Here is a 13,724-nt window from a genome sequence, read left to right on the forward strand (position 1 = left end):
ATTAGGGACAATCTCCAGTAGCTAATGAGTTAGATGGTCCTTTCATCTGTGGACTATTCTAGACTTGGCAGGATAAGGGATGGAACACTTCAGAAAACACCCCGAATCTGGGTCACTTGGAGGGTATGTGGTTACATAAGAGGAAAGTCAAGGATAAGTCATATCAGTTTAGAAAGAGTGAAGAATCACACTGAAAACACAGAATCCCCAGTCTACAATAGCATGTTATGTCCTCCAGGTCTATAAATCTTTACAGGGGCTTTCCCCACCACACTTGTTTAACTCCATTGTATTCTGTTACATTCAAATACATTCAACTGAAAAAAATGGCCTTTTGCCTAGAAACTTTAGAAATCCCACTTGGTCAGGACAAAGAGAAGGCCTACACATCAGGCAAACGTGACACAAATACTGTGCCACTTACAGGCAGTGAGAACAGGTTTTTACAATAATATCTTCATTTTGATACTTCGATCACATACAGACCAAGAAATGACTTACAGCTGGGGAGGAGGTATCAGCAGGAGGGAGAAAGAAGAGCAGAATGCACTATATTGGGTGGTTATAACATTACAGAAAAGTGGTTTACAAGTCATCATATTATTTTGGTGATTATCCTTATAGCATATCATTAGGGTAATCTGTAACATTCTCATGGGCGGGGCTGAGAATTTGGGGATCCCAACTGTTACTGGAATAAATCATATTCCAGAAGATTTCACTGTTTTTCTCCAGATTGGTTATAATGAGAAGCTTCATGCATGAATATATGCATTTGAACTCATGGATGTTATCCGTCAGCTCCCAATACTCTTCTGGTTTATTCAAAGGAAGTACAATACAGATCTACTGAACATGACGCACCAATTACATGCATGTCCCCAACATCATAAAAACTCATGATTCGGCTAGTATGTAATGACGCTGATGTATAACATATGTTGAAGCCCCAGGTGTATGTCGCTATGTGAACACGTAATTCCTATGTACCCAAGTAGCATAGACTTTATTGATATTCCAATCTGGACCGAAAGTATGCAGTCAGAGATAAGAAGTTCCTCTCATTGCTAGCGAGCTCTAGGAACCGTACTGCTACTTGTACATACCAGGGTAGAATATTGAGCTCGTTAACCATTTAACTGCTAGCTATTTCCTATGAAGATGGATATATGTATATGTATATATATATATATATATTTGCCTAGGCTGATATAAGAAATAGAGATGAGCGAGTATACTCGCTAAGGCACTACTCGCTCGAGTAATGTGCCTTAGACGAGTATCTCCCTGCTCGTCTCTAAAGATTCGGGGGGCCGCCGCAGACGACAGGTGAGTTGCGGCGGGGAGCGGGCGGGAGAGAGGGAGAGAGAGATCTCCCCTCCGTTCCTCCCTGCTCTGCCCCGCAGCTCCTCGCCCCGCGGCGGCACCCGAATCTTTCGGGACGAGCGGGGAGATACTCGGCTAAGGCACATTACTCGAGCGAGTAGTGCCTTAGCGAGTATACTCGCTCATCCCTAATAAGAAACAAACACATTTATATTATTATTACTACAACACTACCAATCCTGGAGCCCTTTCGCATTGCTCCTGCACAATGGCACTCCTGGCCATCTGCTGTGCTGGACACTGTGACACAATTATATCCAGCTGTTTTTCCCCTCATGACCAATAGCTGGAAGTCCTGATGTATAGAGAGAAAAACTATACATTATCCACAACGTGGCCACTCTATTAAGATTCCAGCGGTTGGATGCCCCTTCCCCAATGCGAAACTATTAGAGTAACATGTCATTTCTTCCTATAATCCTTTAATGCCCAGGCGCCTTTAAAACATTAGCAGCTCTGATATTAAAGCATACCTAAGTTTTCAAGTGACTTTCAGAATAAGCTATCGTGTGTGTGTGTGTACATGAGGAATAACACTAGTTCTAGTACCTGAACCTAGTATTTTTCCTTATGTTTCCCTTCTTCAGGCTGTAAACCTGATTCCTAAATCTCTCAGAACTGATGGGAGGAGTCTTAGCTATTATGCTGTCTTCTATAAACTGTGCAGAGAATTGCAGATTTTGCTCTCTAACTGTCTGAAACACATACACAGACATATCATAATCATGTAGAACATTGTACATACAGCAGGATTGAGCACTGTAAGTGTGAATAAACAGCAATACATAACTTGCCATTAGCATCGGCAACATGTGTGTTTGCTTCTCTCCCCCAAGCCCTCTGCTCTCACAGACTTCAAAGAGCAGAATAAGTCATTCCCCTTCTACACTTCCTGTTCTCCGTCCTACCAATTCAAGTTAGAAATATCATCACTTTACAACACGTAATGGACAGCAAGTTAGGAAAAAGGGAGAACCATAGTGGCCAGCCTTTTAGAGGGATTTTTACAACACAAAAAAGTGTAATTTTAGGTAAAGAAAATTGCACTTTTGTGATTGTCCCTAACATGCTGTGATGTCTATCTCTTTGCAGCAGATAAATACACTATACTATGTTATTACAACTGAATATTCAGGAAGGGTTCGGCCTAGAGATGAGCGAGTATACTCGCTAAAGGCAATTGCTCGAGCGAGCATTGCCTTTAGCGAGTACCTGCCCGCTCGAGATGAAAGGTTCGGGTGGCGGCGCGGGGGAGCGGTGAGTAGCGGCTGTCAGCAGGAGGGAGCGGGGGGGGGGGGGGAGAAAGAGGGGAGAGAGGGAGGGAGAGATCTCCCCTCCGTTCCGCCCCGCTCTCCCCCGCAGCTCCCTGCCCGCCGCCGGCACCCGAACCTTTTGTCTCGAGCGGGCAGGTACTCGCTAAGGGCAATGCTTGCTCGAGCAATTGCCTTTAGCGAGTATACTCGCTCATCTCTAGTTCTGCCCTTAAAGTATTCTAAGGGGACAGATTATCCGCTGATCTCCCTGCAGAGCTACACTGACTGGTTAGAGCTACCACTACAGGGATTAGACACATTCAAACAAAACTAATCCTTTAGTCTCATTTACTTTTACAGAAAAGTTATTTAAAAATGACACAAATATTTTTTTCTAGTTTTTACTAACAATTTGGTTCAACTGAAGCATCAACTACAGTGCAAACAAGACTTTTTGAATGAGAATCCAATTTTTATAATTTACGATACTTACAGTATATTGGATAGCCATCTCTGTCTGCACATGCTGCAGCCAATGTTCTACCAACATGGGAAAAGCACAGTGAGAAGCACCCCATGTGCCCACTTCGAAGAGACAAAAAAGGTCTGTTGGGAATACGACAAGCCTAAAAAGAAATTAAGCACAAAGTAAATAATGCAAAAAAGATACAGTGTCTGTGACAAAGTAAAGTGACAAATAATTATTAATGTCCTGTATGCCAGGTAAAAAGGGCCGAGAGACTGAAATTCATACACCGCCAGACGGAATTGTACACTTAACCACCATTTCCTTATTCCAAAACCCAAGTTACAAAAGTTGATTTATTAAACACACATATCTTAGTATACATCAAATAATTCTTTGCATGATGTTACAATTACCTGGCCAGGTAAGCGAGTCCACTTCAAAGGTTCCTGTTTAGGGTCAGATGCATTATTTTCCTTCATAGCAATGTCCTTCTGCAGGTCAGAGTTTAAGATACTGTTTTCCAGTTGGGCAGCCATACTGCAATTTGGGTTAATCTTTAATAAAAAGGCAGTTTTAAAAAATTTTAAAGTTGTAAAAATGTGTTATTATAAAGTTATATGAGACACAAAATAATACTTACATTATCTGGCAGCTTCAGGCCTTTTACTGTGACATATAGAGTAGATGGGTAACGGTTTCTGGGATATTTTAGCCACCATTCATAGACGTGTGTGCTGGCAAGTATCCTAGCTCGTGAGGGGGGGTAATAAAGTTGTAGGCGTAATTTTTTATCTACATTGAGCACTTCATTGGCACCAACAATCTAAAGGTGAAAAAACACGAAGGAGAACATATTTTTGTACATAATATACAGTACGATTAGGATAATTCGCCGATAACCACAAGACTAGCCCACTGTCTTTGGGGGCCTGCCAACTTTCCGCCAACAGGAGAGTTGATGGGATGCAGGAAACAAATTGCAGCATGTTCTATCTTTCTGCATGTTCTTGCATCACAGTGCCCATTGTTGTTAATGGGGCCAGCGGCAGCTTTGCGCCGCATACTAGGTGCATGCGATGCGAAGTCTCCCATTAAAAAAAACAATGGGAGAAACTGTGCGATCCTCCACCGCAGCTGTCAAAAGAAGTCTCACATCTGCGGGGAATTCACATGGTGGCAAGAGCGATATCATGCCGTGATTCACAGCCCAATATCTCGTTCACCCTTGTGAAGTTAGCCTCATGAGGGCTTGTTTTTTTGTGGGCCGAGTAGTATTTTTTAATGGCACCACTTTGAGGTACTTGTAATGTTTTGTATAACTTTTGTTACATTTTTCGGGTGAAGGAGGGTGGGAGGCAGATGGGAAAACTCCCCAGATATTTGAGGGGGGGGGGGTTGTTTTCTTGGAGCTCATTATTTGGTAAAAATAACATGATTATTTTCTTAACTCGATCAGCACGATTACTGCGATACCAAGATTATATAGATTTTGTTTTTAATTACTTTAGAACAATATAATGCTTTTTTTTTCAGACTGGATTTTTTTAAAATTAAACTTTATTGAGCTTTTTGGCATTATATTTTAGTTCCTCAAGGAAGCTTGAAGATGCTATGGTGCGATCCACAGGACAGTGTACTACATTACCTATGTAGTACATTCTACTATGCTTATTAGATTAGCCCATTAGACTGTCAGAGGTAGGGTCTAATAAGTTGAGTTACATGGCGGACATGGAGGCCTTTGTTTCCTTGCAATTGCATCGCGGGGTGCAGATGGGTGACATGAGGAACCTCCTTGCCCTGTTATCTGCTTACATGCTACATTTTCTCTTGTTTGTGGCATGTAAGGGAATAAACTGCTAGGATGTTAGCTTATTCTGTTCCTGGCAGGTAGAGCAGGAGCCTGGCTGTCATTAGACAGTCGAGCCACAGCCTTAAAAAGATGTATGTGTACTAGAGATGAGCGAGCATACTCACTAAGGGCAATTACTCGATCGAGCATTGTCCTTAGCGAGTACCTGCCAGCTTGGAAGAAAAGATTCGGCTGCTGGCGGCAGGCGGGGAGGAACTAAAGGGAGATCTCTCTCTCCCCCCCCGCTCCCCCCTGCTCACTGACGCAACTCACCTCTCACCCGAACCTTTTCTTCCGAGCGGGCAGGTACTCGCTAAGGACAATGCTCGCTCGAGTAATTGCCCTTAGCGAGTATGCTCGCTCATCTCTAATGTGTAGACTTAAAAGCCCATTAGTGAGAACAGTAAACAAGCATATTGTGGTTTGAAAATACTAGATATTTCCAAAAAACCAAAAGTACCTTTAAAAAAGCCCATGCAATTTTCTGGAATCCTTTCTCCTTTATTTCAATATCTGAGCTGGTGCTTAAAGTTTCTTCATGTATCAAATCAAGGATCTGGAAATACATAAAAATGTATAATCTTATTAGTAAAAATATATGTAAACTGTACGATGAAAAAATAAATCCGTTGGAAAGATTGTGGGAGGAATGAATCCTGAATGCTTTAGTGACAGGCAGGAACGATGTCTGGCAGCACAAACGCAGCAAGCCGACCTGCCTGTTTCTACCGTAGTGAGTATCTACTTGCAAACAGTGGCAATTACTTAGCATTTTGCGACAAGCTGCAGCAAGCAGCCGGGGCAGCCTGTGGGTCGGCTCTGAATGAGTCTGGACCCTCTCTTCTCAAGAGGAATCCTGAAATTGCTGCTCTATATTTTATTTTTTTAATAGCTCCTGTTAACCACATTGCCATCAACACTTGTCACCTACTCTGCCCCTCCCAGACACACACATAGACCTCCTGCAAGTTCTCTCCCCTTGCCTCTCCGAGCCCATTATCCTGTCTCCCCTGCCTCTCACTGTGTTTCAGAACCCAATACCTCGTGGTGTCCCTGTGCTCCTTCACCCAGTACCTACGACCTCCACCCCTTCTCTCCCATTAAGCCTATGCCCCATTCTGTTCTCCTGGCCTCCTCCCCAATAATGCCCCTGAGCTTTTGTTCCTTCCCATCAGCCGCTGCCCTAAGGTAGTTCATATCAAGAAGCTCCTTTGCCAAAAAAGTGCCTGACCATTAATAGTGCCAGCAGAGTCCCCACCATTATTAACAGTGCCAGAAGATTGCCCCCTTTATTAATAGTGCCAGCAGTGTCCCTACTAATAATGCCAGCAGAGCACTCTCCATCCTCATTATCAATAGTATCATCCAGAGTGTTAATAGAGCTATCCAAATTTTATTGCAGCCCATTGAGGTAACACAATCTGATAATGCAGCCTTCTGACTTAAATAGGTTGTACACCCCTATCGTAGACTTCTGTGGGAGTGTGTGTGCACAGTGGTCTGAAAAGTGTCCATCTTTTTGACCACAGGAAGCGGGTAAGTATAAAAAAAAAAAAAAGAAAAAAAAGTTTGTTCCATCTCCCCTCATGGATCATATCCATGAGGGGAGATAAAATTAGGTGCCTAAGGCCCCCTCATTTATCCGCGGACTTTACCTCGGCTTCTGCGTCAAAATGTCGGACGCAGGCACAAAAGACGCAGATTGCTGGGGTAATTTAAAATCTCCACAGACCTGGCTACTAAATGTAGCCAAAAGCCTGGAGATTTCATGGGGGGGCACAGTACGTGGTTCCCAGTCACGTGATCGCCGTTATCCAATGGATAACGGCGATCACGTAAGAGTAAAAGAAAGCTAAAGTTTCCCCTCTCGTCACAGGTCACAGGGGTCATGAATAGTGGCGATCACGTAAAAGTTAAAGGAGATGTCTCGAGGAAGCAGTGAATTTTTTTTTTTGCCCAGTCCCCCCCATTAAGTACACATTACTAAGCCCCCCTGTAAATGACTTTTCTAGCTGGTTTGTACTTACCGTTCCAGCGTTTCAGCAACTTATAAAAGTTTCCCCAAGATGGCCGCCAGCTCTTTTCCCGTCGCTTGCTGCAGCCCGACGTGCGCGCTCCCGAGACGCTACCAGCTGTCTCTCCATGGCAACCAGACGCCCCGCAGCCGCCGACCAGTCACCCACCGCCAGGCAGCAGGTAACCGGCGCTAGCCCCCGGCTCCCCAGCGCTACGCTCCCGACTCCCCAGCGCTACGCTCCCGGCTCCCCAGCGCTACGCTCCCGGCTCCCCAGCGCTACGCTCCCGGCTCCCCAGCGCTAGACCCTGACAACAGACGAAGGCCCCGGAGCCCAGCGCTAGGTTCCGGAGCCCAGCGCTAGGTTCCGGAGCCCAGGTGAAGGCCCCGGAGCCCAGCGCTAGGTTCCGGAGCCCAGGTGAAGGCCCCGGAGCCCAGCGCTAGGTTCCGGAGCCCAGGTGAAGGCCCCGGAGCCCAGCGCTAGGTTCCGGGGCCTTCACCTGTTAGAGAAGATCACCCCCCGACCCATCACTTACCTGGGCGGCTTCTCGGGGCTGCTGGGCTGGGCTTCTCCGCTGGGCAGCTCCAGTTTCTGCACCTTCCTCTAACAGAGGATGGTACAGAATGGCCGCTCCAGCGCGCTCCCGAGCAGTGACAGCTCGTCTGCGCATGCGCAGAAGAGCTGTAGCGGGGAGCACACTGAAGCGGCTCGTGCTGAAAGGAGAAGACCGGACTGCGCAAGCGCGTCTAAAAAAGCAAGCTGCCAGCGAATTTAGACGGAACCATGGAGACGAGGACGCTAGCAACGGAGCAGGTAAGTGAATAACTTCTGTATGGCTCATATTTAATGCACGATGTATATTACAAAGTGCATTAATATGGCCATACGGAAGTGTATAGACCCACTTGCTGCCGCGGGACAACCCCTTTAAAAGACAGTTAAAGTTTGATGCTCCGTTCAGTTTGGGCCCCGTTGTGCATCCAGACAGAAGATTAGGGCCGCAATGGGTATGTTTCTGAACACGGGACAAACGGGGGTATCCATTTTGGGGTGAAAGTCTTCATTCCTATGTATGCTGTACAAAAAAAAATATTTTTCCAATGACACAATTGCCAAAAAAACCCTAAAATTGTAATTTTTTCCTTCTGCTTTGCTTTGATTCATTCAAAAACTGTGGGGTCAAAATATGCAGTACACACCTAGATGAATTCGTTAAGGGGTCTAGTTTTCAAAATGGGGTCATTTGTGGGGGAACTCCATCATTTTGGCCGCTGAAGAGCTCCACAAGTGGGCAATGGGGCCTAAAACGCCTTCAAGCAAAATGTCTGTTCTGAACACCACCCGCTGCACCTTTCGGTTTGGGCCCCGTTGTGAACACAGATATAATATTAGGGCCACAATGGGTATATTTCTGAACACAGGACAAACAGGGATATCCATTTTGAGGTGTAAATCCTCGTTTTCATGTGCATTATAGAGAAAAAAGCTGTGTTTAAAATTACATATTTACAAAAATATGAAATTTTATTTTTTCTCGTCTAAATTGCATTAACTCCTGAAAAGAAACGGTGGGGTAAAAATACTCATGACACCCCTCAGTGAATACATTAAGGGGTGTAGTTTTTAAAATAGGGTCATTTGTGGGGGTATCTATCATGCTGACACCTATCAGCCTTTACAGTCTTGGCTTGGTGTAGGAAAACAAAGTGTTCCTCAAAATGTTGATAAGTAATGTTAAATTTGTACGTCTCTTAAATGGTTAAAAAAAGAAAGTTTTTCCAATATGCGCCCAGAATAAAGTAAACAGATGGAAATTTATATCTTATCAGAATTTTCTATATTATGTTTGCACATATTTGAGACATTGCAGTTGGAAATGTGAAAAAAATGGCGATTCTTTTCAAAATTTTCTCAATTTTGGCGCTTTTAATAAATATACACAAATTCTATCGGTCTATTTTTAGCAACTAAATGAAGTACAACATGTGGCGAAAAGACAATGTCAGAATCACTTGGATATGTAAAACCTTTACGGTGTTAATCCATGTTAAAGTGACACATGTCAGATTTCCAAAATTAGGCGCAAACAGGCTTAGTCACCAAGGGGTTAAGATTCCCTCCACTCTCTTCACTCCAACTAATTTATGAAATTTTTTGTGGTGGTGATAAATTAGCTGATATGAACATTCAGGAGAGATCAGCCACATAGAATAAAAACGGTTTGGCAGACAGTGATCCAATTTTGCAGGCAAGCTGTGAGGGAAAGGGAAAACCTGGCAGACCATGTGACCAACGTGACAGCCATTTTTAAGGCTGCTATCTTGGATTTAACTCAAATATTTCAAATAGGAAGGTACTATAGGTGTGTGATATCTTAAACCATTATGTTAAAATTAAGCAAACCATTGCTTTTTTAGTGACATTCTTTGCCAGTTTGATGTATTAAACACTTACCTTCCAGCACCTGCAATCCACTACCTGTCGTTAGGAATTTAGCTTCTCTAGTAACAGGAACATGGGAATATTGCTAATTACTACATACAACAGAGTGGGAAGCATTCAGAGGCTGCCTTGAAGTTGATTGGAGCAAGGCTATGTAAGGTAGCATGGGAAGTGTGGGAGAGGATGCCCCAGCCAGTACAGTACTGGCAGAATAGCTGTTACGAACCCCTCCCCCCCCCCCCCCTCCCCCATAAGTGGATTGCAAAGTAGTAGCAGAGTAGCTGAAAAATTGGAAAATCTAGATGGAAAATTGAATTCTCAGAGCATAAACTGGGTGCAAATAGCAGCACGGCAGCAGCCAAAGAAGACCTGGACTGCATTTTTACATTTTTTTGAAAACTCAGGTATGCTTTAAGGTGTTAGTATCATACCATACATTAACCAATATATAAAATCATTCCTACCTCAAAGAATATAATAACATTAGGGCTGTCTTCCTTGACATGCAAAAAGTGTATAAACTTATCCATAAATATGATTTGTTCATCCCACTCAGGAATCAACGTTTTCAGCTGCTTGAAGTTATATGGTTGTGTAAACTTGGGGAGAACATACTCATTTGTTTCTTGGTCATGAAATGATGAAACTGCGTCAGAGCTGAAAATAAAGCACATGGTGTCAGTGACCGCACAACAGGGATAGACTGCATGATATTAGATCATATGACAACGTTCTTCTAGGATATGCTATTATTATATGACCAGCGTAAGGTACTTGCACCTTTAGAAGAAAGGGGCCGTTTGCCTTTGATCTTTTTACCTTCTCTCCTGGCCCGTATCAGTTATTAAACAGCTTCGCTGCAGCAAAGCTTAGTTCACTGGATCTGTGATACCAAACATAGTACATGGACAAAGGTGGCCGGTCATTCCAGTGCGCATTAATGGCACACCAGTACTATATCCAGCGATCACTAATCACGGTTGGTACTGTTGCTATTTTAACAGTGTGCAAAATGATCTTACAGTTCGGACAAAAATATTTTTGCCTCGCTTTAAAAAGCAGTAAAAATACTCATACTTGTCCTAGAAGTGACTGGAGTTTTTAAATATATCAACCAATTTTTAGTGGAAAGTAATCACAGTTTTTGTGGGGTTTTTTCCTGATGACTTAAGCTGGGCTCAGATGGCCGTGAGCGTAAAACACTGCAGGGGTCACACAGATATTTTACAGCTGTGGAGTTGGTGGTGACTTGGCATATTGCGGTGTACGATGGCAAAATTGAACTGCGCATGACAACATACCACACGCACGCTATTGTGTGCAGTACACCAGTTTTTTTAAAATTTATATTTCCCATGCTGTCGTAAATTCGTATGGGCACGCGCATACATGCGGCCATAGAGAATGATGGACACTATCTCATGCATACATGCTGCAAAAAAACCACTCGTATATAACGCAATTAGCATGTCGGATTTGCGTATTATGCGAGTAATCTTTTTTGCGCTTGCATATTACGCAATTCCGACACGCTAATGTTATCGGAACGGCATAACGCAATGTAATTGATTGATTGCGAGTTACCATGTATCACACGGTCATACAGAGCCCAAGTAGGCATGTGCCCAAGTGGGCCCAGCCTTAAATGGCAAAATCTGCTTGAAAAAACACTGGTAAAAATCACTTTTTCTAGACAAATCTGCACATAAAAATCACCTTGTCTCTTTCTTGACGTATTCCCCCGTTTTTAGATCAATGATGTGAATCTTCACCAAGGGCTGAGATACCATGAGATCAGTTTTGAGTCTGTCAGAGCGATGAATATAAACTCCTAACACGAGGGCGTCATCATATTTGTGCCTAGGTCTGCCTCTATCTACATCGTCTTCTCTTGCGTCATGTTTTTGTATCTCATCTATAAAAGTAAACAAAGTGTTTGCTCAGCAAGAACAAAAAATGAAAACACATTTTTGGACAAAACGAAAGCCTAAGGCTTGGTTCACACAGGGCAGATTTGCTGAGGAAATTCCATCCGGAATTTTGCTGCGGCAGATCCGCCTGCGGTCGCTAATCCCATGGTTAGCCAGCCATGTGGACAAGATTTGTGAAAAATCTCCCCGGCCGCAGCATGTCAAATTTTGTTATCTTTTTCCGTTGTGGCTGCACTCTCCTCTATGGGAGCGCCGGCTGCAATAGAAAAGCTTGCGACCAAGCCGCTCCAAAACCTGCAGCTAAGTGCCGCGGATTTTGGAGCTGCACTTTCTCGTCGGAAATCTCACAATTTTTCGCTGCGGCAAAAGCGCGAGATTTACGGCGGGAGTCCCGCCTTCTGAGAACCCAGCCTAAGAGCGCTTTCACATGACAGTTTTTATGTTAAGTTTTTTTGAGCCAAAACCAGGAGTGGGTCCAAAATAAAGAATACATGAAAATCTTTCCATTACACTTTCTCTCCACTCCTGGTTTTGGCTCACAATGAAGAAAACAGCATGAGGATGGAAAGCAGGATGGGACCATAGGGGTGAATATGTGAGATGGAAACCTCGTTCGTCTCCATCTCATGTAGTTTGTATTACTGTCAGTCCTTTTCACCGTATAGAAAAAGTGCCAGGGACATAGTAACCCCAATGACGCCGCACAAGTTTCCATGCCCATGCAGTTTTCTAAATGGAAGATGAACACCAGGACTCAACCAGCGCTGGATTCACTAAAAATAATGTGAAGCGATTTAAAAAATCTAATAAAGGAAAAATGAAAAAAATTATCTAAACACACACATAGAAATATGGAATAAGTATAAATATTTATTTATAGACACACATTTTATGTCCTCCTGTACTCAGCTGCTCTTTCATGTCCTCTCCAACCCCATTTTTCTATCTTGCAATGATCCTCCTGCTTGTAGTTGCTCACTCGAGCGAGTAGTCCCTTATGCGAGTACCTGCCCGCTCGTCTCAAAAGATTTGGGTGCCGGCGGGGAGGAACGGCGGGGAAATCTCTCTCTCACTCTCTCGCCCCCGCTCCCCCCTGCAACTCACCGCTCTCCCCCGCTGACAGCAGAATCTTTAGAGACGAGCGGGGAGGTACTCACATAAGGCACTACTCGCTCGAGTAGCTTGCCTTAGCGAGTACGCTCGCTCATCTCTATTGCTCACCCATTTTCACTCCAGCTGTGTCTATGTATTGTGCCAGGATGACAGGAGTCATAGTGGATGGGAGGCATATTTCTCCCAGACTCCTGTCATTCTGTGAAGCAGCAGGGAGTTGGCTCACTGCTAGGTAATTAACAAGATGCTCCAGTGCATGGAGATATGTAGCTCTGCCCTGGAGACACAGACAACCAATGTTGTTGTGCGACTAATCTGTAAAAACCCTGTGTAAGTACAGATCTCACAAATGGAATTGTTTTGTTTATGCGTTTAGGTTGCAAGGAGGTAGCCAACCAGTCGGTAGTGAGGGCCGTATATATAAAAATAGGGCAGAACAGGCTAGATTTTATTTTTCGTCATTATCTGAAGTTGCTGATATCTGTACCGCTGCACCTTAAATTGAAAAGAATAAACGTCATTCTGAGTTGGTTGCTTGAATTGAAGTGTGCCCTGTGGTACCTAGTCCGGGCGATCCCTAGCTAATAACTATTCTACTTATGGGGTTTTGGATAACAGCAACACGGAGGACATGGTGAAGGTGTTGGCGCAGTCTACAGCAACACAACCAGAAACAAATCACCTTGTGTCTTTGTTAACAAAGGGCGCCAGTAAGGATTAACAGCTTCTGCAGGAGTTGATGCAGTGTGTGTGAACTGCAAGTCATACTTGAGAGCCAGCACATCAGGAAGATGACAGCGATGATGATGTTGAGGCCTTTCTTGCAACGTTTGAGAGGATAGTGAAAGCATGGTTAGCAGCATGCTGGACCAGTTTGCTTGCTCCCTTCCTGACAGCAGTGTATTTTGATCTGAAATATAAGCCCTGCCCCGAAAATAAGTCCTAGCTAAACTACATGAAAAAAAAATAAAAATACTCATCTAGTAGGCGGCATCCGGGTCCCCTGCGCTGGTCTCCGACGCTGCTGCAGGTTTCCATGTAGTCTTAAAAGTCGACAGAGCATTTCTTCATGGTAGCAGGGCTTGAATAACCCGCCTCCAGCAAGCGATTGCTCTGATTGGTTTATCGAGCGCCGCCTCAGCCAGAAACGGCGCTCGATTAACCAAGCACAGCCATTCTTCATCCCCTAGTTATCAAAAATTCAAGGACAGCATGATCAAGTCAACTACAACTTGGTTGGCTCAAAATGGGATCCCAACATTT

At 44.0% G+C, this 13,724-nt stretch overlaps 1 protein-coding gene across 2 annotated transcripts in view; it reads right to left on the reverse strand.

Moving 5' to 3' along the window:
• AHI1 (Abelson helper integration site 1) overlaps positions 1-13,724 on the reverse strand; it is a 185,961-nt gene that overhangs the window by 160,114 nt on the left and 12,123 nt on the right. For both annotated transcript variants that reach the window (XM_066605823.1, XM_066605816.1), the window contains exons 6-11: positions 11,134-11,332; positions 9,882-10,074; positions 5,421-5,516; positions 3,749-3,931; positions 3,522-3,662; positions 3,133-3,265 (exon numbers count right to left, since the gene is read on the reverse strand). In XM_066605823.1, coding sequence (XP_066461920.1) covers positions 3,133-3,265; positions 3,522-3,662; positions 3,749-3,931; positions 5,421-5,516; positions 9,882-10,074; positions 11,134-11,332 — 945 coding nt within the window. The remainder of the gene's footprint in view (positions 1-3,132; positions 3,266-3,521; positions 3,663-3,748; positions 3,932-5,420; positions 5,517-9,881; positions 10,075-11,133; positions 11,333-13,724) is intronic.

This window comes from Eleutherodactylus coqui, chromosome 1 (genome assembly GCF_035609145.1).
Source record: "Eleutherodactylus coqui strain aEleCoq1 chromosome 1, aEleCoq1.hap1, whole genome shotgun sequence".
Lineage (NCBI taxonomy): Eukaryota > Metazoa > Chordata > Amphibia > Anura > Eleutherodactylidae > Eleutherodactylus > Eleutherodactylus coqui.